At 40.1% G+C, this 26,143-nt stretch overlaps 1 protein-coding gene across 1 annotated transcript in view; it reads left to right on the plus strand.

Moving 5' to 3' along the window:
* Window positions 1–1,065: 1,065 nt before the first annotated feature.
* Window positions 1,066–26,143, plus strand: part of LOC311204326 (DNA mismatch repair protein Msh3-like) — a gene marked incomplete at its 5' end in the record, with an annotated part of 47,252 nt that continues 22,174 nt past the window's right edge. Inside the window, 8 exons of the mRNA XM_084280771.1 lie at window positions 1,066–1,241; window positions 7,119–7,306; window positions 9,341–9,509; window positions 12,831–12,895; window positions 14,147–14,263; window positions 15,929–16,036; window positions 19,538–19,652; window positions 22,957–23,114. Of these exons, the coding sequence (XP_084136897.1) occupies window positions 1,066–1,241; window positions 7,119–7,306; window positions 9,341–9,509; window positions 12,831–12,895; window positions 14,147–14,263; window positions 15,929–16,036; window positions 19,538–19,652; window positions 22,957–23,114 (1,096 nt within the window). The remainder of the gene's footprint in view (window positions 1,242–7,118; window positions 7,307–9,340; window positions 9,510–12,830; window positions 12,896–14,146; window positions 14,264–15,928; window positions 16,037–19,537; window positions 19,653–22,956; window positions 23,115–26,143) is intronic.

Below are 26,143 nucleotides of genomic sequence, written 5' to 3' on the forward strand. Positions count from 1 at the left end.
GCGAGGCAACACTGCTTAAAATTCCAGAGGCCTGTCTTTCCTATTCCATGAGCCCCTGGGAAGTCCATAAATGTCAAAGAAATGTTGGATTATTTATGTATTTGTTAGGTCTATGCTGTGTTTCTGAGAAGGCCTTGTGGCATTTGGTCAGTACATCTTTAGAAGACATAACACAGACTAAGAGCACTGTACATAGATCAAAAGAATTTTGATGTTTCCCATATTATGATCAATCTGTCTTGTTCTTGAGACATTATTGTGTAGAAAAAGCACTTTTCATCCTTTCCTTTGCCAAATTACTTTTTCAGCTCTTTGTGCCTGTGTGTGTGTTTTTAAAGGATCCTTAAGCAAGGATGTTTAGTGCAAGAAAGAACGAGGCTGGTCTTAGACTTTGTGGATTTCACACGATGATTTTTCTCTGAGTCAGTTCCAAGGCTTGAGTGCTCTGTTATAACACACACAAAGAGAAGAATCCCATCAGGATGATGCTTAAGTCCTTCAGTAGGATTCAGGTAAAGATTTATGTCTGTATCATGATAGCTACTGTGTCTCTCTAATTGCATCATTGGTGCTCTCTAATGAATTGTACTCCCCACTGATGCTGTTTGACCATTCATACTCTGTCACTCAACTTCTGGCTAGTTTCAGGTAGGGTCAGCACCATCTACCCATGGTGTTTGAATAAGACAGTGCAGACAACAGCTCTCTTTTCAATCTGGGTGTCCCACCCGTGGATATGCCAAGCACTCTCTTGCCATGCCCTGCTGTGATCTCTCTGAAAGCCACACAGTGACCTCTCTGAAGCCACACTGTGATCACACTCTGAAGACACACTGTGATCTCTCTGAAAGCCACACAGTTTCAACAGCCTTTGGATTAGAAATTACCTGTAGAGACTAGAGAACCCAATCTTGGTGTCAGGCAGTACCAGGGGCTCCCCCACCCCTATTCCCCTTGTTTTGACCATGGCCTGTATTTCACAGCTTAGCTGAATTTGCCTTATGGCTCCGTATTCCAATTGAATCGGGAACTAAAAACTAACACTCTCTCTGTTGATTTTCTCAGTGGTGGTATTGCCTGGGAAAGGAATTGGAAAGACAGAACCTGTCGCTTTTGTGGCCTGCACCAATCTTTCAGATTGGTGTGACAAGGCAAAGGATTGCACGGGAACAGAGATCTGTGGTGTGCACAGGATGAAAAACCCTTGTCCACAGCTTGGCAACACACAGCATCACATAATGGTAGGCGTTGGAAGGGATCTCTGCAGATCATCTGGTCTAACCCCTCTGCCAAAGCAGGCTCTCCTAGAGCAGGTTGCACAGGATTGCATCCGGGTAGGTTTGGACTTGAGACGATGATGTTTGGCTAAGCATACTGCTGACTAATTCTTTTCCTGAAATTAAAAGCTAAGATGAGATTGTTCTCATCCTGGCAGGGGAGGCTGCTTTCCAAGTCTTCTCTGTGTTCAGTAAACATCCTGACATGTGGCCTGTCATCCGTACAGGGACAACAGGTTTTGCTGATGCCTGGATTCAAACCAGTAGCTCATGGGCATTCCAATACTTCAAACACATTGTGCTGCTCACACTACTGAGGAATGTCTTCTGAGATCTGGTGTCTCAGATAGTTAAAGCCAGTAAACTAGGAACTCTCATGTAACGAATTCTAATCACTTCTCTTTAGGACTCATCTGTCAATAGGCCCTGTTGTCTCTATGCATTTGTCCATCGACCTGTTGACATAAACAGCTTTCGCTCTGTTATTTACAAATCATTTTCTGACCCTGTTGCTCTCGTTTTGGAAAGTGCTGACAGCAGAGTGGACAAGATGTTGGTTTCGGTCAGATAATCAATGACAGATCGTTTATGCCTAACAAGAAGTAAATCACAACCCACTCAGAATGGTCCACTGGACGTTACTGGCCATTGGCAGTTATGGTGGCATGTTTATTCTCCACAGTCAGTTGTGTGCACAAATCCATCACTTGTTACTTGTTAAACAGGAAGAGCTGATACCACGCTACAAGGGAACAAATGTCCACTAATGCTTTAGTGCTGTTCTGTATTATTTTTAAAGCTCCTGGGCATGTGTTGGTCGCTTTGCACTCCAGACAAGGGATGTAAGGATGGATTGTCCAGATGATCATCACAGAATTGTAGGGATTAGAAGGGACCTCGAGAGATCATTGTGTCCAACCCCCCTGCCAGAGCAGGTTCTGCAAGAAGACAGCGTGTAAGCGAGATGTCAGGCAGCAAGGGAGAGAACTGTACAGGGGAATAAAGGCTGCCTCTAACATATTAGAGCCAGGGAAGTCCACTGATGGATGGCTTACTCACTTGGATGTCAGCACGTTCACCTGAGTGTGCACAACGTCTTACTGCTTTTCTAATGTGTTAATTCAGGACTAAGTTCAAGAATTCTAAGGTCAATTATTTGTATTTTTCATTACTGTAGATAATAAATAAAATGGCTCCAAATGTCACTGAGGTGCCATTTTACAGAGTGTGAAGGTAGAGTACTGTAAGATCTGCAAGGGGGGGTGATAATTTTTGGCAACACAAGTCTGCAAGTGTGAAAGGAGTTCATGACTGGCAGAATTTTTATGATGCTGGCTGTAAGTTTATTAAGCACTACACTGCGTAATTTCTGTCAGCATACTGCACCATTTTCTGAGCCATATAGTAATATTGCTTTGAACTTCTACAGTGCCTTCCATTTCTGTAGCTTCCTAGAAAGTGTTACCCATGTTAATTGCCACGGCATCTCAGAGGGGTAAAGAAATAGGACTTTTAGCAGTGAAAGCGAAGTGACTGTATGTCTTGCTCTTCGTCTTGGCTTTTGTGGGAGCTGGTTCCTTGGGGCAGTATGCTTTCTGGAGCGTGCTTTGCTCAGTGAGGATGGCTGAGTTCTTTGGGCTGCTACAGTAATTACCAAAAGCTCCTCCCAAAATAACAGTGTTGATCTTCTCAGGAGCGTCATTTTCTGCTAGGCAGCGATAGTCAGGCCTTCCCTGTATAGTATGGCACAGCCATGCTTCCTCCTGTGACAGCTGATGGAGTCAGCTGAGGGTGGAACCCAGTGTCTGTGATTATATCAGCATGCACCCAGGGCGCCAACACTCCAGGGATGCTGAGCTCATCACTCTTCAGAAGCTGGCCAGAACTTGGAGATGAAGGCTGCAAGGGAAGCCCAGGATGCTGTAGGCCACCGAACTGGAGATTTCTCTCACTGGCCTCGCCAAAAGTACACACTGATGTCAGGATGCACGATGCCTCCTTAATAACTGCCATTTAGCTTGAGCACAAGATGAAGCCTGATTGTTTGTAGGAGTTAATTAGGAAGTGTCAGGCTTTCTAACGCAAAGCCTGTGAGCCCTGTAACCTGTAATAGTGTGGCCTGTGCTCTGCCTGCCTGCAATGCTTCTTGATTACCGGTTATCATCTTCTGCAGCGCTGTTCCTCTGTGCTGTGGCTGTGCTGCAGCGGTGGGTGTGGTGAGCAGACCCTATTTCAAATCGAGTACTGGGATTCCAGCTGGAATAGGCACCAACTGCTTTGTGATGCTTTGTTTCGAACTACAGAAACAACCCACCCGCTTCAGGATGAAACAATCTCACTTTCTTGTCGTGGCGGAGCAGGTGACTCGGTACAGGTGGAAAAAAATATGTCCCCTTCCACAGCCTTTCTTATCCTGTTGCCATAGCAGCTGCAAGTGAGGTTTCTGCAGAAGAGGACTAGGTCTTTCCAGCCTAGAGCAGTAGATCTGTTAGTTGCCACCTTGACTCGGTGTGAGTGCCCTGGCTCCCTGCCTGGGATGCACAAATACAGCTGAGGGCTCTCAGCCCTGTTGCCTGCTTCTCACAAGTGAACACTTCTGCTGCATGGAGCCAGCTTCTCATGTTACAGAGATGAGAAATAAGAGGGTTAGTGTTTGGCTTCTGTTTACCGTAGTATTCTTTAAACCACGACCCCACTGTAGAGATACATCCCAGAAAACATGTATTCCTTTCTTCCTTCATCTCAACCCCATCAACCTTTGTAGCTGTTAACACGTCAGTGGGACCAGCTCTATGCAGGCACAGTGTGCTGCTCTAAGCAGGTCAGCAGACAAATCTCTTATAAGGGGGGTCACTGACATCCTTCTGTCTGTCTGTGGTGGCTTGATGCTGGCTGAAGACCAGGTACCCACCAAAGCTGCTCTATCACTCCCTCTCCTTAGCTGGACAGGAGAGAGAACAGATGACGAAAGGCTTGTGGGTCACCATAGGGACAGGGAGAGATCGTTGGGCAGTTACAGTCACAGGCAAAACAGAGACAACTAGGAAAAAATTATTATCCAATGAAAACAGAGTAGGATAAGGAGAAATAATTCCAAACACCTCCTCCCATGCCTCCCTTCTTGCCGGGCTCAACTTTATTCCTCATTTCTTTTCTCTCCTCCCCCTGAGTGGCATGGAGGCGAGGAATGGGGGTTCAGTCAGTTCATCACACCTTGTCTCAGTTGCTCCTTCCTCCTCAAGGGGAGGACTCCTCACGGTCTTCCCTGGCTCTAGCAAGGGATCCCTCTCGCAGGAGACAGTTCTCCATGAACTTCTTTAATGTGAGCCCTTCCCATGGGCTACAGTTCTTCACAAATTGCTTCAGCATGGTTGTCATGGGGTACAGACCTTCAGCACCAGACTGCTCCAGGGTCAGACCCCAACAGGGTCACAAGTCCTGCCAGAAAACCTGGTCCAGTGTGGTCGCCTCTCTCCGTGGGCTGCAGGTCCTGCCAGGATCTTGCTCCAGCACGGGCTTCTCATGGGGTCACAGCCTCCTTCATATGTCTCCGCATAGGGTCCTCCACAGGCTTGAGGTGGAATCTTTACTCCCCATCATCTTCCACGGGCTGCAGGGGGGGGCAGCCTGTCTCACCATGGTCCACCATGGACTGCAGGGAAAGCTCTCCCTTGTTCAGTGGTGGGTCTGTCCTTGAGCCCAGCTGGTGTTGACACTCTTGGGCCTAGGGGAAGCTTCTAGCAGCTTCTTGCAGAAGCCACCTCTGCAGGTTGCCCCCCCCCCCCCCCCCCCTACATTTCTCTTCCACCCCTGTCAATCCTGGGAATATTAAGATTAGGTTTTCTGGTTGGGCAGGAAATTTCCTTGGAGAACTAAGGAAGAGAGAAACAGGGCTCAAACAGTCCTAGAGGAGTCCTAACTGAAGAGGTAAGGTCTGGCGCTCTAAAGAAGAATTTGTAATGTTCAGGATTTTGACTTCCAAGACACTTTCTCAAGTGTTGTTGATCCCTCCTTTTACGTCAACAGAGCAACCAGAGACTGCTGTTCCACTCCGTGACATCAGAGCAATAGGGAAATATCAAGTGCTTTGGAAAATAAGGCAAAATGTAATTTGGGAGCTATTTGTAGGCTTAATCAAAAGGATTGATTAAGCATCCACAACTTGAGCAGACTTGAAGAGCTTTGTGATGAACACCACTTCAGAATCAGTCCATATCAAGCTGTAGCATATATACTGCACCAGACTGATGCCTTGGTCTTTTGTCATCTTCTTCAATCTGCCTAATCTACCCATTTATCTTTATTCTAAAGAGGACTATTGAAAAACCTGCATGAAAACAATACCTTATTTTTGATAGGTCTTGTGAAAGCAGTGCCTGTGTTTCATGGGAGCACAAAAAAAGGCAGTGGAACTGGGTGTTTACCCATCAAAACAAAGAACACAAGCGAATCCCAGAGTGAATTTTTCCAATTAATAGACCTGTGTCGTGGTTTCACCCGGCTGAGGGCCAAGATCCACGCAGCTGCCTGCTCCTTAAAGGAAAAGAGCAGGTGAAAGGGAAGGGGAGGGGGGGGGTGAGAAGTAAGGGAAGGGAAAAGGAAGAGGAAGGGGCAAATAACCCCAAGATCAAGAAATTAAGAGGCCCGTGGGTTGGGATAAGGATAGTTTACTAAGATAACAGAAAGATACAATATAACAATGTAATAAAAGAGCAAAAATACATGAAGCTGTTGATACACAATGCAGTTTCTCACCGAACCCACAGCTCAGGCCGTGCCACCCAGAGCCGTCCCAGAACCCGACCGTCCCCCAAGAACCGCGCATCCCGGAGCCGCCCCCGTTCTTCCTCCCGTCAGCCCCCGATATCCTGGGCAGGACGTAACTGGCGTGGAATACTCTCTTTGGTCAGTTCGGTCACCTGTCCTGGCTTCGCCCCTCCTTTCTCATGAAGAGCTGAGAATGTCCTTGACTGTCTGACAGCAACTAGAAACATCAGGGTGTTATCAGCACTACTCCCATCTTACTCTCAAACACAGCATTCATCTGCTGTTACAAATGAAATTAACTCCATCCTGACCAAAACCAGGACAGGGAACCAATATGCTCCTGCTCTGTGGATATCATGAAGCAAGCTCTGAAAGTGCTGTGTGGTATTGGCTGAAATCTGGAAGATTCCTCTTCTGTGGTACCTGGCTAACTGTCTGACATAGGTAGAACAATCTCTTTCTACCAATTGAGGATGAAAGGCAAAGTCCAGGTTAGTGTGTTCTTATTACATAGACCTAGGAGTGACCTGACAGAGGCTGAAACTGGCAATAGCTACAAGCACTTTAAGCAATGACTGCTGGTTTTCTCTTTCTGTGGGTTTTTTTTTCTTTTATTTTCTGTGTTCTTATTCCAAGACTCTGCCTCTTAGTGCCTGACCTTGTCTTTCCAAACCCCCTCTTGCCAAAACAGCAGCCTGGGGATTCAGATAACAGCACATAGATGCAGAAATCCATATGGAGAAGTTGTGGTACTCATAAAGTTTCTCAGCCTGCGTTTTTGATTCTTGGACATAATTAGTCCATTTTTCAGCTATTTGTGTACTGCATATGTGCTACAGACCACCATCCAGCAAAAAGTGTAATGTACATCAGCTCTCAACTGTTTGTTGACAACAATGGTTAAAACAATTAGTATGCTTTATTAACCTTTTGAATGTGATGATTATGCAACTGTGTTACAGTTAATTCATTTAAACTGTATTTTATGTCATTTTCCGAATGCAAAAAAACCCCAACTATGTAGGATTAAATGAAAATACACTGTAATGGTTTACATATTGCCTTCTTTCTCAGTGCTCAACCCAAGAGTTTTTCTTGATACTCAGCACCCTGTCCCGTCTGGATTTGGAAATTCAAGCTCTTGTTCCAGTCATACATTCTCAAGTGAAAACTCCACTATTACAAAATGTGCTTTTGGAAATCCCAGAACTTCTCTCCCCAGTAAAACATTATTTAAAGATCCTTAATGAAGAAGCAGCCAAGTAAGTAGAGAAAATAGATTAGTCTTCTGTGCCTTGTGGGCTTGCTGACTACATGTATTCAGTTATGTGAATTACACATCTTATTTTAATATACCCTAGGTTTATATTTTTGATTTTATATATGTACAGGTTGCTTATAGTTAAGCAGAGATTGTGCTTTTCTACAGCTCATACCCTTCCCCTAAACCAGGCAAGCAAATATTTTGCCTAGTGGATATCTGCCTCAGGTTGAAGAGTTTTTTAGTTTCTTGGCTCTTTGGGGGAATGAATTTATAGCAAAATGTGTTTTGCTCATGTTAAATTGTTTAACAATGTATGAAATACTTTGTTTTTAAGCTATTTCTTTTGAAGTGAGACTTGACCTTTAGCAAAGTGGCTGCTTTGCAGTCAGGAATGTGGCTTCTACTATTGTTTGTGAAAATTTTTCAAAGCTTTGCATGTCCCACCATCCTTCTTAAAAATACATTTATATGCTCACTAACAACAGAGAATATGCAGTTGACAGCTACATGCATGCTTGCACGTGCATGTGTATATTGCATTGTGTTAGTTGTATAGTGCAGGTAAATCCTGTAATAGTTTTCAAAAGTGGCCCTTTGCTCCAGGGAGGAGTTTGAGATTAAGGGTTAAGGGGAGTTTGAGATGTTGGGTTTTATGTTGGGGTTTTTAAACTGTCAGGTTTTGAATTTTTGGTGTACATCACATAGTGACAGTCTTCACAATCAGCTGCTGGCTACTACCGATCATTTTATCCTTTCCATTCCCATGGAAACAAGTCTAATTAGCACAAAATCATTTCTAAAAATTAGTACTGTATTTACAAATGGCATCTTTACTGTCACTTATATAATAATCCTGTGTAATGCAAAATCAAAGTCCAGCTTTGCGTTACCTGTATGGTCACTGGCTCCATCTGTAGTTTCATTCTCAAGCAAAAGGGGTATTGATATAAGTAGAAAATGAGACTTTCTATTATTTTTGTGTTTTAGTACTTTCAGTTTGCTAACTATTTGTTCTCCAAATATTAGATTTCAAGGTAATTATCTAATTAAATGGTACAGTTTTGTATTTGCTCTAAAGTACAAATGTATACTTCAGTTCATTTAGGCCTGTTTGTACTACTTTTTGTTGTTTGCCTGATAGTTATTAGGACAACTTAAATTTTTGTTACTTTTGATGACAACAATATTTTTAATAGTTTGTTCGGCTTCCAGTTTTAAATATTTGAATGATGTTATTTCAGGTTTCAATCCTGAGCTGAGATATTGCAGCCAAAACTATTTTGTCATTTTCTGACATTAAGACTAGAAAAGAGCAGATTTTTTGCATGTATTAAAAACTGCTCTGGTTAATCATTTCTTTAGAAAAGAAGCAAGGTACTCTGAAAAACTCCTGGTGATATTCTGCTTTGATGAGAACTTTATAGGATGTTTTTTTTCTTTGTAATCCTCATTAAAATCTGTCCAAATTTGGACAAATTCTAAATATGCAAAAAAATCTGTGTTCCTGTTATGCAGAAATTATCTAGAGCTTCACTTTTGATCATGGTAAAAGGGGTTGTCTGTACTTGGGATCCTCCATGTTGGGACAACAGTTGTATTCTGAAATTCTGGATTGAGCCAGAAGGGAATGATCTGTCTTGTGATTCCTTTTCTTGCTTTACTTGACTAAGGGAAAACAAGCATAAAGCCGCAGGATGCACACTGAGAGATGACAGAAATCCAAGTCAGCAGGGTTTGGCATAGAAGGGCAAATATAATGTAGACGAGTAGAAAGCAATAGCAATAGATGGGTTTTTTAATACAATGGGGAAAGGACTATCAGTGTTTAAATGCCTTTGTGTTTATATACTGTGCATAGCAGCTTTTGGTAAATGTGCTGTACTATGAACAAATAACAGAAAAAACTTACTGAGAGAGGAATGAAGCTAGTATTAAGTGAGAATAACAAATAAAAATATGGACACAGCCAGTAGAATTGGGGAGTGTGTCTTTTGGTTTTACCATTACTATATCTTTTGCTTCTTATGGATAGGACTGGAGATAAAACCCAATTGTTCAAGGACCTTACGGACTTCCCTGTCATCAGAAAGAAAAAAGAGGAGATCTCGGATGTGCTTTCTAAAATCCAGTTGCATCTGGTAGACATTCGTAAACAGATCAAGAATCCTTCTGCCGAGTATGTTACAGTTTCTGGTCAAGAGGTAATATGGTGTCTATTATGGATGGCTGTTCCCTTGCTTGTCTAGAAAATAGCTTAAAAGCTAGGCTTAACTAGAACTCTCTTCATTTAGTATGGTACTTGATCAGGTCATTTGCCTATATTTGCACAACTTCAAAAAACAGGTTTTTGACAGTGTCACTTTATTTAAGTCAATTTCTTTGGTGATTTAAATAATAAAACCACATTACTGCAGTCAAATTTGTTTCAGTAATGCTTTGCTTTCTTGTGTATTGAATTGAAAGTATCAGTGAGATACCACTGTTCAGCATTGCGCTGGAACTGAGAGTGGGAGACCTGGGGAAAACTCCACAGAAAGTTGGGAAAAGAAATTAGCTTGGCAACTGAATGAGGGTTGAGAGTAAAAGAGATGAATCAGTGAGGACAGTGTGGTATGAAGCTGGAAGCAGATCACCGTCCCACTGAGGACCTGGGACGCTGAGAAAGACCCAAGAGATGCAGCAGGGAGCAAATAGACAATGCTGAGAGGGGATGGGAGAAGGGATGAGTTAGAGTATCACTTGATAAAGACCTTGGGTGGATATTTCTTTTGCTACTGAGGTTCAGAAGAACAAACATGTGGCAGGAGAGTCGGGGAGGATGTCAGCTAAGATGCTAAGTCCAAGAGGAAATGTGGAAGAGTGCATTTCGGTATTGCATGAGGAAGGAAAGAGCCAGGATTTGAAGGATTTCTCTGAAATACTGGCTTAAGAGTTGGATGATGACATGTGTGTGAAAGAGGGAAGAGTTGATGAAAGAGGAGAGTATCAAGAAAGTAGCCAGGTCTGAACTGGAGAGTTTCAGAAACCACCAGTTAACTATGCCTGTTTTAGAGGGGCCCCTTGTAGCAGCAGACAGCTCAGAAACCATTGCAGGCAAAGAGCTCTATCTTGGGAAATTCATTAATGGAGCTGCACAAGTTAAAGCTATCTGTCATTTAATTACATCTGGTATGAGTGTATTGCAGACATCAAAAGACACAAAAGAGGAAGGGTTAGAGAAGAGGGTCAGTGAGGAAAGGGAATTGAAGGGGAGGAGCAAAGCATAGACACGAGTCTGAGTTAAGCTCAGCCTTCCTCAGAACTTGTGCTGTTGTAGCACTCTAGCACTCTGATAGATGTTGTGTTCAAGCACTTCTTTGCAACAGGACTGGTCAGAAGTAGGTTTATGGTTTGCTGGTTCTGGAAGAAAAAGAAGCTGCCAGGAAATCTGTTCTCTTTATCTTCCCACTCTGAACACATTCAGAGAACAGACGTTCTGTCAGGGAGGCACTCAGATTCTTTGCTCCTGCATGTGTGCCCTCCAAACACACTCTTATGAATGCAGTCAGCCCACAGTTTATTAACTTAAATTTGTGAAGATCCACTTGACATACACCTTTTCAAAAATATGAGGTTACATCCATATCTATCTTATCTTTCATTTCCAGACCTCTAATGTAACTAATAGCATCACTAAACAGGACAGAAAGCTGTCCAGATAGTGATAGCATTGCTATTCTTTTCAGGCAGGATTTAGAGAGAAATTGCTACATTTGGGAAAAGTTTGCTTCCTGATAAGCAGTGCTTCAGGCCCAGTTTATTTAATACTGCACATATTTATATAATAGGCCTAAGAATTAAAGGGTAAAAAAGGAAATGTTTTTGTTGTTTTGAAGAAGATTGCAACCTCTCTACTTATTTCTTGCTAGCCACACAAACACACCAGGCAATTGAACTGGCTGTGTAACTGTTCTGAGTTCAGTTAGTCGTCTAGCATAGACACAAATATGGTCTTGTTTTCTGACTACTCTTCATGAACACAGCTTGCTTAATTGTTTTGAGCTAAAATTCAAGAAAAAAATGCAATACTAGCACATCAGCAACACTACTAGTAGCAGCAGCAGTTGATTCATTTTCAAATCTTTGTCTTGTGTATTATGCAACTTCAGGGTTTCAGAGGTACCGATTATTTTCAAGGTGTTTTAGGTAAATTAAGAACTAGTGTAGTCTGTCCATTCTGGAGTGTGCTCATGTTAGGGTTATTCTTCTTGTTTGTAGTCTAAGGTGATTGCTGGGTATTCTGGTGAGGTGTGGAAGGTTTTATCTAAATCATACTAACTGTAATGTAAGAGCTTTGTCAGATGAGTCTTGGGCATTTCTGTAAAGGTGATCAGATACTGGGCTAATCTAATCTCTGCTGGAAATTAATTTTCCATCTGTGTTTTTTATTCTTTGACGTCTAGAACCTCAGGCTGGTGTTATAAAAATAACTGACATGAATTGTATAAAATACTGCAGGAAAGACGTAATGTAAATTTCACTGTACTAAGCTTCTTGCCATTACTGCTGGTTTCCTCTGTTCTTTCCATTTCTGAACTCCAATTGATCCAAACGTGAAGGAAGGTACTGTACATGCAGTGCTAGCATTTGAGGTTTTGAGCTCTTGTCTGTGAAATACTGTAGGTAAATATGGCTCAATAGGAATCACTGATCCCTGGGCAGGAAAGCACATCTTACTCGTAAGGCTGAGGGACTTGGGACTCTTTAGCCTAGGTGAGACTGAGGGAGGATCTTACCAGTCCTTTTAAATACTTGTAGGCTGGGTGTCAGGAGAACAGGGTCAGTCTTTTGACAGTGATGCCCTGCAACAGGACAGAGGCAATGGGTACAAAGTGAAATATAGGAAGTTCCAGCTAAACATGAGGAGGAACTTCTTTACTGTGGGGGTGGCAGAGCTCAGGGCCAGGGCTGCCTAGAGAGGTTGTGGAGTCTCCATCTCTGGAGACATTCAAAACCTGCCTGGACTGTGTCCTGTGCAACCTGCTCAAGGTGACCCTGCTCTGGCAGGGGGGTTGGACTAGATGATCTTCAAAGGCCCCTTCCAACCCTGATCATTATGTGATTCTGTGAAACAGCCTGAGTACAGCTTGTGTATAGTGTAGAGTCTGTGTAAATGCTGAATTCTCTGCGAGGCCCAGTCAGGATCAGGTAAGTCTTAACTAGCTTTAGTCTGGGTTTGGCTTGGTAAGAGGGAGGTGAGCAGAACATTTTAGTAGATGGAGGAGCAAAAGGGCAAAGATGAGGCAGGAACATGGCAGAGCAAAAGAACAGCTCAGGGTAGAAGTTGCTCTATTGGCAGCAAATGTACGTGATTACCCTCCTTTTTAGGGAAGAAAGAACATTAGCTTCTGGTCTGCTCAGTCTCTTCAGGATGAGTATGGGTTTCGTCTGATGCTTGCAGATTTCTTGATTTCATTATGGTTATGCTTCTGTAGTCTTCTTAACTTCCCATGATGTGTAATATTATATTTCTGTTTGTTTAGTTTATGATAGAAGTCAAGAATTCCAATAAATCATCCGTTCCATCTGACTGGGTTATGGTTAGTAGGTATGTAAAATGTCTTTAAAGTTTGCTGTATTTTAATATATAAGGAAAAAAATATAGTATGGGCCATTTTGGTTTTACAGTTAATTAGATACACATTGTCACAGCTCCATGTGTGTTTGTGGTTTGGGGTTTCTTTAAACTAAAAGCAACCAATGAAAATGGTTACATTGATTTATTGCCATAGTAAGTTTTGCTTAAAACCAAACAAGACCAAGCTGAAAAACCGGAACTTTTAAAAGTGTTTATTTTTAAATAGTACTTAATGTTTCAAAGCAGATGTATTGGCATGAAAATTACGGTTTTGATTCAGTTGTGCCTGTAGATTGTAGATATACATTTTTCATAAAATTTTAGTTGTTCTTACTTTATTCAGAAAGGTAAAAGTAGCTGTGCAAAATATCTCAGTATCTAAGACTTAGTGTATTAAAAATGTTTTAATTTTATTTGTTCATACAAACAAGCTTTGCTTGCTTTGTTACTTAGTGTTGTGTAAGCATGATTTTAGATAGTTTAGATACTTTTTCCAGTACATGAAACAGAGGTGAACTGGAAGATCATTTATTATTTAAACAGGTAGAATACCTTATGTTATGATGTGTACACAGAGCCATGTCTCATCAGAAGTAGGCATAATAAAGGTGAACTCTGAAGCGATGTTCTATTCACTTATGCAAGAATTCGATATTGAAGTGCACAGAGTAGACAGAATTAAGGCGATGAAGGAAAAATACAGCTATTCTGGATATTGTAAAAGAATGCCTGGGAATGCCAACATGAGTCCTTAATGGAAATACATAAATAAAGAGCAAGTGCCTTAAATGGAAACTAGTATCCATGCAATACAGTCTGTATTTACTAAGTTTATTCCAGGTTTATTGTGAAGTTTCAGCTTTAAAGTAGAAATTTTTTTGTTGGAGGTTGTTGTATATGCAGCCAGTCAAAGAAAAATCATCTTTGTGAAGCCTGTTGCTGAAGAGAATTTTGTGAGATATATAAGCTTCAGTGATACATAATACATTGTGAAAAATGCAGCCTTCAGAATGGGCAGCAGTACAGTAGCCAATCACTTTATTCACAGTGAAGATCACTGGTATCAATAGAGTTTGGTACCACAATAAAAGAACTGGCTTTTTTACTGTGCATTTTCAAGGCTCAGAGTGAGTTAGAAAACTAGTCCAATTTTGCATGTAGATGGTGTAACTGATTGCTTAGTAACCTTGATTTCCTATTTGGCTTCTCTCTGTTTTCCAGCACAAAAGCTGTCAGCCGTTTCCACTCGCCGTTTGTTATAGAAAATGACAAACATCTGAATCAGCTCCGGGAGCAGCTAGTCCTTCACTGCAACGCTGAATGGCTAAACTTTTTAGAGTGAGTTGACAAAATAGACTCATTTTTTATTATTTTATTTATTGCTGTAAGAACAGAAGAAGAAAGAGTTTTATCTTAACAAAAAAAAAACAACCAAAGGAAAAAACGCAGTTGATAACTCAGCTATGCTGCCCATGGTAAAATACTGTTCTTCAACATAAAGCATTTGAAAGCGAGACCTTTACACACTAAGTCCTGAAGGCAGCAGTGATGTCTCTAGATTTTAAAATTCTGATGACAGCACACTATTAAATATATACAGTGGCTCTCAAAATTTGAAAATGGAGTGAAACGGAATCTAGTACAGTGTAACTGAGATGAGAATAGAATTTATTATACAACAATTGCAGTGTTACAGTTTTTCAGTTAGGAATGTTCAGGGTGTTTGGGCAGTTGCTTGTGTGAGTGTGATTCTCCCTACCCCTGTATGGAAAGCGGCCTGGTGAGCACTTCTGCTAGCTCCTTCAGCACCCTGGGATGGATCCCATCTGGCCCCATAGACCTGTGTATGTTAAGTTTAAAATATATTTCTCAAACTTCTGAACACCTTTAATTTTCAGGTGTCAGGTTATAAATCACTGCTTTACTTCCAGGAATTTCTAGCACACTGAAATTATCCCTCAATTCTTGCAATAATAATTAACTCACTTGTGCTTTTTTCCATACCACAAAAACTTCCTTCTGAAATTGCCTCACTGGATGTAACTGATGCCAAGTTTTGCCTCTTGGTAGGAACCCAGAGGTTCTGTAAACTTTATTAGAAACTGAAATTCCAATTCACTCTTCCAGATGTATTGCCTTTGCAATACCATAAAAATAGTTACATTATTTTTTTTGTTACTATATTAGCTATATAAGTTTTAGTAGACCTTTCTTTACTTAGATCTGCTGCTTTTCATGTTCACTTTGATGATTTCAATAGTGTCATATGATAGCAGCGTACAGCAAGGAAAGATGTGTAGAGAGTGATCTTCCCCAGCCCTCCATTTATTTATTTATTCATTTTTGCTCCCTTACTTGCTTTATATTCCCCAATTGTATCTTTGAGGCTAGGAGTGGAGAGAAATAAATTCTACAGTACTAAAAGAATGAACTCTGCTTTCTCCTGGTAATGTTATTGTTGTACTAGGGGCATCGGTACCATAAATGGAAGGTGAATTCTTGAATTTTCTATTGTACTTACCATATTTTATTGATATTGTAGACAAATCCTGTATTCAGGCACTTCAGGGTTTGAGGGTTTTTTTTTATTGTTTGGAGGGGGGGTTATTTGACTGTAACTTACAGCTGAAGTGAATTGGCAGTTGCGATTCAGCTGCCACTGTGATAAACAGTGGCATTTTCAGAGACCTTATTTAGGCAGCAGGGATCAACTGTGGACCCTTTATATGCTATTAAATGAGTTTCATTTTGCCGCCTTTTTGTGCTTAAAAATAATGCCCTGTTACAAGGGAAGCACGAAGTCTGCTGTGAGCAAGATTGTGTCCTCATACTGTAAGTTAATACACTGCTGGGAGATTTGAATTCAGAGTAATTTAGAGACTGTAGAGAGCTCTGTGAGAAGCATGCACGAGGTGTATTTTGACAGTACATTCCTATCTGTATGAAATGATTTTTTTTTTTCCTCTTTTCTTCCTCCTGTTATTTTCCCCTGTTTTGGTGTAGCCATTTCAGTGAACATTATCACCCCGTGTCTAAAGCAACTGGTCACCTAGCAACTATCGACTGTCTGTTCTCATTGGCTCAGGTGGCTAAACAAGGAGACTACTGCAGGTAATAAATGTTTAATTTTTATGTAAGATTTTATAGGGAATTATGAGAGAGCTTTTTAAATAAATTTGATTTTAATATGTGTACCGTGATAAAATGCATTATTGAAATTGTTTGCAGTAGTTTCGACTTAATCTGATTTTGCAAAGCGGCACTTCTGGGCTTAATTCAAGTCTGTAAACATTGCGGTTTAAATTTGACATCTCATGTTTGTCTGGTTTTCAAACTGTGTGTGGTTGGTAGATGATATCTCACAAACATAAATATATGTTGGACTTTGCATGGAAATTTTTTTCCTCCTATTTCTTTTCTCCTCATCAAAGTCTGACTTTATAGTGTATAATACCTAAGATTTTAAGGTGTATGAGGTATGTTTCAAAGATGTATTTCAGGTAAATAATAGGTAATTAGAGCCAGCTTCCAGAGCAGGGATGGTGCCTTACCTAGGAATGTGTGTTAAATCTGATGAGCTGTGCCCTTCCCTCTGTGCAAGACCCACACGTGCACACCAGGCACCACAGCCTGCTGCATTCTGCCATGAGGAAGCATGAACCCTTAAGGCTTTCTGCCTCAGAGATTGGTCCAGAGCTGGCTCCTGAGTGTGTACAATCTGCAACTTGGGTCTTCCTCCCCCTCGCAAACCCACATCCCTTGCACCTACACAGAGATAGTCAGTCTTATTGGTGTGTTTTCTTCTATATCACGAGGTCTGTGTCCCCAGAGAGACTCGACGCTCGCTGAACCACTGCTTCAGCTTGCTGAGTGCTGTCCTAGAGATTGGCATTTACTGTTTCTGAGGCTTACTGTGAACACCCTTGTGAGGGCTATCTGTTTCCAGTCCTCAGCCATTCCTTCTTCCATACAGTCCACATACTCTTTTTTTGAAAAGTGCTGTGTGGTTTTTAAATGTCATTGTGGGGCTACATTGCAAGTAATTGGGCAATTGCTTATGTATAACCATATGAATTGGTAACATTTGTGACCCGTGGAAATAACAGCAAATCATGTATTAAATGTGTGTGGATAAAGGGAAATCCACTTAGATATCCTTCTGCATTTATACAGCATTAAAGACAGTATTGATCACTTCTGGATTCTTGATCATGCCTGCTGCTAATCAAAATCTCTTTAAAAGTAATTGCTCATTTATTCTGTATACTGAGATGAGAAAACAAACTGAAATTTTATTAATTCACTGTGCAGTGTTTAAATAATTCACTGAATTTTAAAGAGTGGCTTAGAGCTTATAAACTGGCAGGAAGGAGACTTCTCAGTGAAACTTCAGCTGCAGGGAAGGTGTCAATAATTAATTTTGGAGGACTACTGAAGGAAAGACGGGACATCCATATTAACCAACTTGAGTATTTCGGGAGAATGTTTTTTTGATTGAGGATTGTTTCATATCATCCTACCTGAGGCAGGTAAACAAGTTGTGAGGTTGGGAGCACTGGTGCTCCACATGGTTGTTGGAGAGTAGTAAGCATATCTTGGAGTTTCAACCTGTCTCTGGAACCCTGCTTTGGGAGACTCAACCCTGACATGGACAATGTAAGGCATTGGGCTCCCAGGACACAAAGTTAGATGCCTAACTGGTGTAGGTAGCCCAGAGATCATCATCTGAAGTTTGAGTATCCATTCTGCAAGCAGTGAGTTTGTTTAAGGAGCACCATTGAAAAGATGCATGAATAAAGGACGTTATACATTCCAGAGCAATTTCCACCCCCGTCCCCCAGTTCTCTCTTACTGCATGACATGTGATTGTCTAACTGGGACAGGGAAGAACTTTTAAATGACTGTGGCTGAGGGCCTGCCTCTGCAAGCCCCATTGTGTGAAACCAGAATAGGCAGAGTCAGCAAGGCTCATGGCATCTGAAACTCACATCATATTTCACAGTTACGTGTATGGAGGCTTGAGCAGTTAGGATAAAGACAATTATGCCCAAAGTAGAGGGCAGAATTATAAAATGGCAAATGGATCATTCAGCTGTTATGCCTCTCTTCTGAATGCAAAGTGGAGAAATCCAGAAGGAAGTGCTTCTAGGGATGTTCTCCCTTTTAGGACTATCATATTACAGCTCCAAACAGCTTACCAGTTCATCAGATGGAGGGTGACATTTCCTTTCTTTATCCCAAAGGCCTAAGACTCTGTCCATATTGGTTTAATCTCAGCTATTCAACTGCTGGAAATATCTTCGTGCTAAAAAGAAACCAACCCACACCATTCTTAACTTGCACCTCTTTCTCCAGTGCATTGTGCTCCTAATATGTCATTTATTTTATCTCCATGTTCTTTTCAAATTGCATCATCATTCTTCCACTCAGGAAAAATCACGCTCCTCGCGTCTATTCTTCCCTCCACTCTAAAGTCCATCCAAAGTGTTAGTTAATTTCCAGTAAAAAAAATATGTGTCTTTATTCCAGTATTACTCTTTTACTCAGCTGTCGTCACTTTCCTAAATTACTGCTCTTATTTCAGAGTGATTATACTTCTTGTGTAACAGAATGTTGCTGAGACATGACACCACATTTACCTCTCCATTGAATGCTGCACTTCAGTTTGCAATGAAAAAGTAAATTTAAGTTGCAAGAGAACAAAAGGAAATCACAGTCATTATTTAGTGGAACATGCTTCTTTTGCATTTTTCTCTCTGTGAAGAGCACACAGCTCTTGGAGGTAGAACTTTGTTGATGTGAAGATGTATAACGTGGAATTACACATGTATGACTAGACACATAGATAAATTTGTAGCTAAGGTGGAAGCATTAAAGGCAAAACTTTTTACATGGTTTGGAGATGAGAGAAGAAAGTAAGTAGTATTGATCTGGTTTGCATACTAATCTCTGAAAAGGTACTGTCATTTCAGTATGTCAACTTAAATAGTAAGCTCTTTCTATAGACTGTTATGGTTTGATGACTCATATGTTTGGGAGTTGCTGTCACATTATGAGAGCTGCTAATGTTTATAGGAGAGTTACAGCTCTGTCATACTGTACTCTTTGATTTATATCATTTAATGTGTTATCAGTCATAATATACAAAGTTGGACAATTATTTTTCCACTCCCCACACTAGTTAGGGTTTAATGCAGTAGCAGGTTGGACTAGTTCAGCAAGATCATTCTGAGAGTATGAAATGTGTCTGCAAAAGGTGGCACTTGCAGAAGCCACTGTAGTGGTGGGAAGAAAGCAGTCCCCTCCAGTTTGCGTATTTTTGCTACTGCTTGTTCATTTTGTAGTTCCTAGTATTCCTTTAGAATACAACTAAACAAACGAAAACATTCCCTAGGGAGTGGAAAAATGAAGAATTCTAAAATTTTGTTACCCAATCTGCTAATACTTTTTTATCACTGAATGAAACCAGGGAAGTCCTTAGAAATATTTGACAGCATTAATTAATTTTTGTCATTTCTATTTTTTTCCTACCCTTCTTCAGGCTTTAGCTGCAGTACTTCTAAGTAATCAGTTACAATGAATGTTGAAATTAATGTCTCTTCCTTTCTGCAGACCAACTGTGCAAGATAATCGTCGAGAAATAATTATAAAAAATGGGAGGCACCCTGTGATTGATGTGCTACTGGGAGAACAGGATCAGTATGTTCCAAATACCACTAACCTTTCAGTAAGTACTGAGAAATGGTTTGAGCTTCAGCGTCATCCAAGGGGGGGGAATTTGGCATCTGCATCCTGGCCACGAAGTTAAAATAAATAATTTAATCATACAGCTTTCTGCTTGGTTACATTTCAGAGAGATATGGCTAGATGTGATCACATCTGTTGTGTCCTTTTTCTGCTATCTAGCAGCCAGACACTCTCTTTACAACGTTGTTCGCTTTTCACGGCATTAAGAAAGATCACAGGATCACAGGGTTGCAAAAGACCTTTGAAGATCATCAAGTCCAACCAATCCCTTCCTAAGCTAAAACAGATGATCTCAAAACTAGGAAAATAAAAGTTTAAAGTGGCTCTTTTTGAAAAACAAATTAATAATTCCAGGGGTTTTACCAGTGTTATCAGAAGAAGTCTACATTTTGTCATAACTTTATGTGAGATTAGTGGAACTTTTTAATGTTCAAATGCACAACAAATGTTTCCATGTCTTACAGGCTCACTTTCCAAGACAGTTCTAAGATAGCTCAGATCATTTTTGGTGGTATTACTTTACTATGTGTTTTCCTTTCTTTCTGGAGGTATTGATTTCATGCAGCCTTTTTTAATCTGACAGAGCAGATTTGGAGCTCTGACTCTTGACTGTGTAGTGGCAAGTCCATTCTTTGTAGATTGCACACTGGTTGGAAGAAGCCTTTCATATTAACATATGCTAAAGATCCCCCATGCTTAGCTTGCAGGCAGTGTGTTGCCCCTAAGTCTCCTTCTGGCTGTTGTTTTCTGCAATAGAGAGTGATGTTGAGAAGTAGTAAGACTCTTGCTTGTTATTGTTGCCAAGTCGTCAAAGAAAGTGGGTAGGTTATTTCCTGACATTTTCTATGCAACATTACCTAAATTGCATGACCTACATTACCTAAAATTGCTATAAATACACAATTACCACAGGTAGGAAATATTGTCATATTTTACTTCACTTAATCTGTTTCTGATAAACATCTTTTATTTTGTTTCCTCCTTTTTTTTCATCAAAACCTAAATTTGTTTTTTTAAGTGGCATGCCCTTTTGGCGTTTTTTATTAAATATTTACCTTTCTGAACCTTTTTTTAAATACTGTGTTTCTGTTCTTAATACAAAAAATGCACTGAACTGTGTATACGTAACTGCTTTTTCATACAGTTGATATATAAAAGGTATGTCAGTGTGGAGCATGGGCTGTGATAAATACCATTCAAATGTGTATGTATTTCTCTGGAGATATTTTTAAACCATGTTATATACTGAACAATGATACAGATATTGTGCAATACATCAGGGAATGTTTTCAAAATTATTTGTCAACTCCAAACAAACGACAGATGGCATTTACAGAAAACTCATCATTTCATTCAGTAATCATCATGCACTTTCCCCTGTTAGCCCCATTCTTATGTTGGCTTTCTAAATACTGAATATTACAAAATCAACTGATCGTGGTGGAATTGTTTTTGCCTCTACTGTTAGAGTTCTGTCTTTTTTGAGAGAGGTAGGTGGGAACCAGTTTATTAAAACGTGTCTGGTTTTAAGCTGATGTATTTGAATCAACAGTAAAATGCAATTGCTGTCATGTTTTCAGCTGAAATGTTGTCAAATAACTAACTTTAGGAAAAGCTTTCTTGCAGTGCCCCGAAATAAACATCTTATTTTTCAGTTCTCCCTCTCTCATCCAAATATTCATGGAAATTCTAACTTCATCCATAAATTCCACTAAGATGTTAGCTTATGGTTCTGTGCAATTATAAGGGCAGATGGGCTCTCTGGTCTGATGTTACAGCATATGTTCTTTCTGAAAGCTGGCTTTGCAAGCCAGCCACCAGTGTCAGAACATGGCTGGAGGGACCCCAGAGGGATACCAAACACATGGAAGAAGTTTGTGGGTTCTAACAGATTAACTCATCCTGGATTTAAGTATCTGTAATTCTGTTGTGTTGAGCCAAATGGTGGTCCTGATGAAGTTTCAGTTGCTGTATTGAAACTACACCTCAGAGACTAGAATGTTGTGAGTTTTGTTCTCATGTAGTCATATGCATGTTATTACTTCCATTCTTTATTCCTGATAATGACATTTTTTGGGTTTTGACTTTATTGTGACTTCCTTATGGACAGGGTTTTTTTTTTTTTCCAGCAAAAGCTAAACAGTTTTCTGCATTGACCTAAGACTGATTCCATCCATCTTTTCTATGATGTGGATTATGACATGTGACATATAAATCTTATTTGCCTCCCTCTTAACAAAATGAAATCCCTGTAAAGATAATCATGTTTATTCCTCAGAGATATGTTGTTGTCATCACAGTGCCTGGTCAGTTCCAACTTCCCTAAGTAGTGTGTCTAATGTTCATTATGCTTGTCCTGTCTGACATGCCCCGCCTGTGGAGCAGTGAAATATGCTGACTTTTGGTTAGTTCATCAGTTGTTGGATTTCATTGTATGTATGTAGTAGAAAGTAAAAACTCTAGTTATTCAACATCCTTGCATAATCTAATTTCCTAGTTTTGATGCAGGCTGTGATAAGGCTTTATAGACTCATTGATGAGTTTTAATTTTGTATTAGCAACTGTCTTCCACCAGAAGAGGACAGTTTTATTCTGGAGCCATAGACCTACAGCAGTACTGTAGGGACTTTTACAGCTGAGACAAGCTCTTGCATCTGATTCATTTTTCTGTAAGATTTCAGTGGTTGGATGCACCAGTCAATCAGAGATTGGATACAATCTGCTCACAATATCTGTGTTGCAGTCAAGTATTGCCAAACTCAAAAATGTCTTGATTTCTTCTTGTAGCCCTTCTGTTTGAATGTGTGTGTGTTGTAGCAAGGCAAGCAGTTATGAAGGGGTCTAGGTCTGATCTTTGGCTGCCAGATTTCCCCCCCATTTGGCAATGAGAACTCCTTAACTGGAGCAGAATCCAAATTAGGACAGCACTGGCTGTGCTGAAAGCTGGTGAAGTTCCCCCTTCAAATGAAATTGTACAGATGCTTCATGGATTCTCTTGGTTCCTTGATGGACCAAGAAGGTTCTCCTCACTTTGTTTTGCTCAAGAGTAATGAAAGATGATAGTGATGCTCCTCTCTTATGAGCCTGGAGAGGACTTAGGAAGATTTTTGATACGTGGCATCATAAACTCTTGAAAACTGAATGCTGTGAAGGAAGCTTTTTCAACTACAGACTGTGTCCTGAGGGCTTGTCCTTTATCCCTGTAGGCACATACACTCAGCAGCCTTTCTTAGAACAGCACCATGTGCAGGACAATATGTTTCACCAATGTTTTATGTTTCCAGGGAGATGGTGAAAGGGTCATGATAATAACTGGACCCAACATGGGAGGAAAGAGTTCATATATAAAGCAAGTTGCATTGATCACAGTCATGGCACAGATTGGTTCTTATGTTCCCGCAGAGGAGTCGACGATTGGTATTGTGGATGGTATTTTTACCAGGTAATCTTTCAAACTTTGCTGTATGTTTATGAAAATGTTACTGTGGTGGGGCATGTGTGTGCACATCCAAGTATAATTTAATGTTTCACTTAGAGCTTTAGAATTTATATTTGATGTTTCCCTTTTTCATTTTAAATACGTGCATTGGTTGTTGGGTTTTGGTTCTGATTTCCTGCTAAGCTATGGTACTTGTTTTGGAGTCTTTGAATCTCTAAAGGATAAAAATGTTAATGTGTCTCTCTTGATTAAGATGCAGGTATTGAACATCATGTGTCTGAATGGACACCTCAGCCAAATTTATTCTGCCAGGTGATAGCCAAATGATGTTTCCCCTAAAATGAATACTGTCACCTCTAAAAATCAGATCGGTTTCTGCAGGGCAGCACAGTTGTACATACAGTATTTGACACTGAGAATTTTGGGGTTTTGTCCTTTCTGTACTATCAGTCTTGAACACACTTCAGGTATTTTAAAAAAATTAATAATGGCAGTTCATTTCACTTAACATGTCTCATTTTCAGGACAGTGCTGAGTAATTTTTGAAGTCAAAACTTCCCTATTTTACTGTCTAATGTTTGCCAAGGATCATCCAGCTGGTTTTCCCCCCTTTTTTTTAGTCTGTTTTTGTAATCAGCAGAAGTTCTGTGTTACTGGTGGTACTGGAGATGGAAACTTATTTGTGGTTTTAAGTTTCACAACAATTATATATCTGTAGTAGGATTATTTTTTCTGAAATTCTAGTTCTGTGATGGCAGAGTGCATTTCTTAATTTTACAAGGAATCTAAATACTGGTCATTTGGGATTGCTTCATCATATAATGATGATATGTTCTTAGGCCTCACTGTGTCATGACAAAAATGAATGCAGTTGTGCTTTGATGCACTTTGGTGCTAAGCAGGTGAATAAATTAGAAAACAATTTCTGTTATCTTTATAAAATTAATTGGAGCTGAAAATTCAAAATGGTTACCTTTTTCCCTGTCCTGCGTTGAAAGTAATTGACTGGTTGATTGGATGAGCTTTTCTCAAGGGAATATAGGACACACAAGATCTGAATTACTTTACAGAAAAAAATTACAACATTATTAACAATTTGAACATTATTTTTGCTTTCCTTTGTAAGTGAACAGAGTACTTATCTTGTGTTCACACTGACAATTTCTAACCATACTTGCAAAAGTCTGTTACTCTTAAGCTTAATCTCCCCTTTTCTCTATTTTTATTTGGCTGTAATTGCTTATTTTTGCAGAAAAATTAAGAAATGTGACAGAGTCACTGGGCATGCCATTTCATTTTGTACCTTCTAGAAAGAGAATAAATTGGTTCTTATCCTCTACAGTACCTTGAAATGTATGTATCTGAGTTCCACCTGTTCTGCACTGCATTTCTCTGATTCTACTTGGCTTTTCTCTACATTATTGATATTGTTCAGATCTGTTCTGATAATGTAGTGTGGTTGAAGATAGAATTTATTCTTTCAGGTTTCAAGCCAAGCAGACACAGAGCATGTTACTTACTGACTGAGGTTTCAGACCATTAATTTGGAGCCCAGACAAATTCTAACACAGGGGATTGATTGATTTATTTTTTTCCCTTGTCTAAATTAGCTTTGGAAGCTCAGCTAGATATGCCATTCTTCATTTAATGTGAAATGTGTCAAACACCAGATGAATATGGTAAAGAATTACTTAAAATCTTGTCATTGTGCTGGCAATTAAGAGTAAGCTAATTGGCTCAATATTAATCAAGAAGAAATTGAACATACATTGAGATAGGAAGAGTCATGCATTAGTTAAAAGGTTAACAGGAAGGATAAAAAAATAGAAAAGAAGCTGAGCTTATGTAATGCATTCCTTCAGAAATCCAGGGTGGTCACTTCAGTTTGTAAAAGACTGTAAGTGGATCTGCTTGTCTGCATCTCTTTAAACTTCTCTCTTCTGTATAGTGTATTTTGAGGGAATTGATTGTACTGGTGGGACAGGCATTAACTGTGGTGTTCTTACAGGATCTTGACCCAGTTGTAGCTTTTCTTTCAGTAAAAATGCTTAAAATACTTGGATCATTTTGCTTCAGCCTATGGAGTATAGCCCTTCCTTGCTGTACATATCCAAGTGATCATCATCCATGCTGATGATTGTAGGTCAGTTGTCAGTGCTCTTTTCTCTTCTGCTGTGTTGGATTGTCAGTAGCCACAGAGTGGTCTTTTGTCCCCAGTCTGGGCATGCCTACTTCCTGCTTTGTCCACATCTTCTCCAAATCGTGAACTTTGCTCTCTGCCATGAGAAAAGGAGAAACTTAGCAGATTCTGCAACTCAGAGGGAAAACGTGTACAGAGACTGTCCAGAAAGTTGGTACCTCTGTTTTGGTTAGTTTGAGAGTTTGGGGTAGGGTTTTTTGGGGTTTTTTTTCAGTGTTCTGGGAAGGCCTTAAAGTATGTAAGTCTAGGTTAACGTGGTGTTACACTCATAGTATTTCTTAGCCCTAGGAAGTAATTGATGAGTAGTTTTTAATGCCTGGTTGGAAGAGAAAACCAATAAATTCAGCTACCATGCAAAATGTCTTACATTGTTTCTTTAGTGCTCTCACTGAACAGACATGTATAAAGCCTTAGAAAAAGTTCTCTGCTTTTGCCAAGAACTCTGCTCTAGTAGGGAATGAGCTTGAAATTATTAGATTTTTCTCTTGACTTGCCCCCAGTTTTGGTTTGGCTTTTTTAGTTGTTTTCTTCTTCTGTGTTTTGGATTTTGGTATCTTTTTAATCTTTAAAAAACATTGCATGGGAAGATGTCAGTTTCCAAGTTATTTTCATCACTGCCATGGTGTGTTGTTTTCTAGCACCCCTGCTGTGAGGGATGCTTTACAGGCTGACTCTGAGGAGTTCTGTGCATAAGGAGCACCAACAGTTCTGCTGCTTGCTAAATTTTTTGAGATACTGGTGCTTTATATTGCAGACTCTTTTGTTTGTAGACTGCATCTTTGAAGTGTGAATTTATATAGATTTAAGAGATTAACATTCATGTAAGATTTGA

Source organism: Gallinula chloropus, assembly GCF_964237585.1.
Source record: "Gallinula chloropus genome assembly, contig: HAP1_SCAFFOLD_197, whole genome shotgun sequence".
Classification (NCBI taxonomy): domain Eukaryota; kingdom Metazoa; phylum Chordata; class Aves; order Gruiformes; family Rallidae; genus Gallinula; species Gallinula chloropus.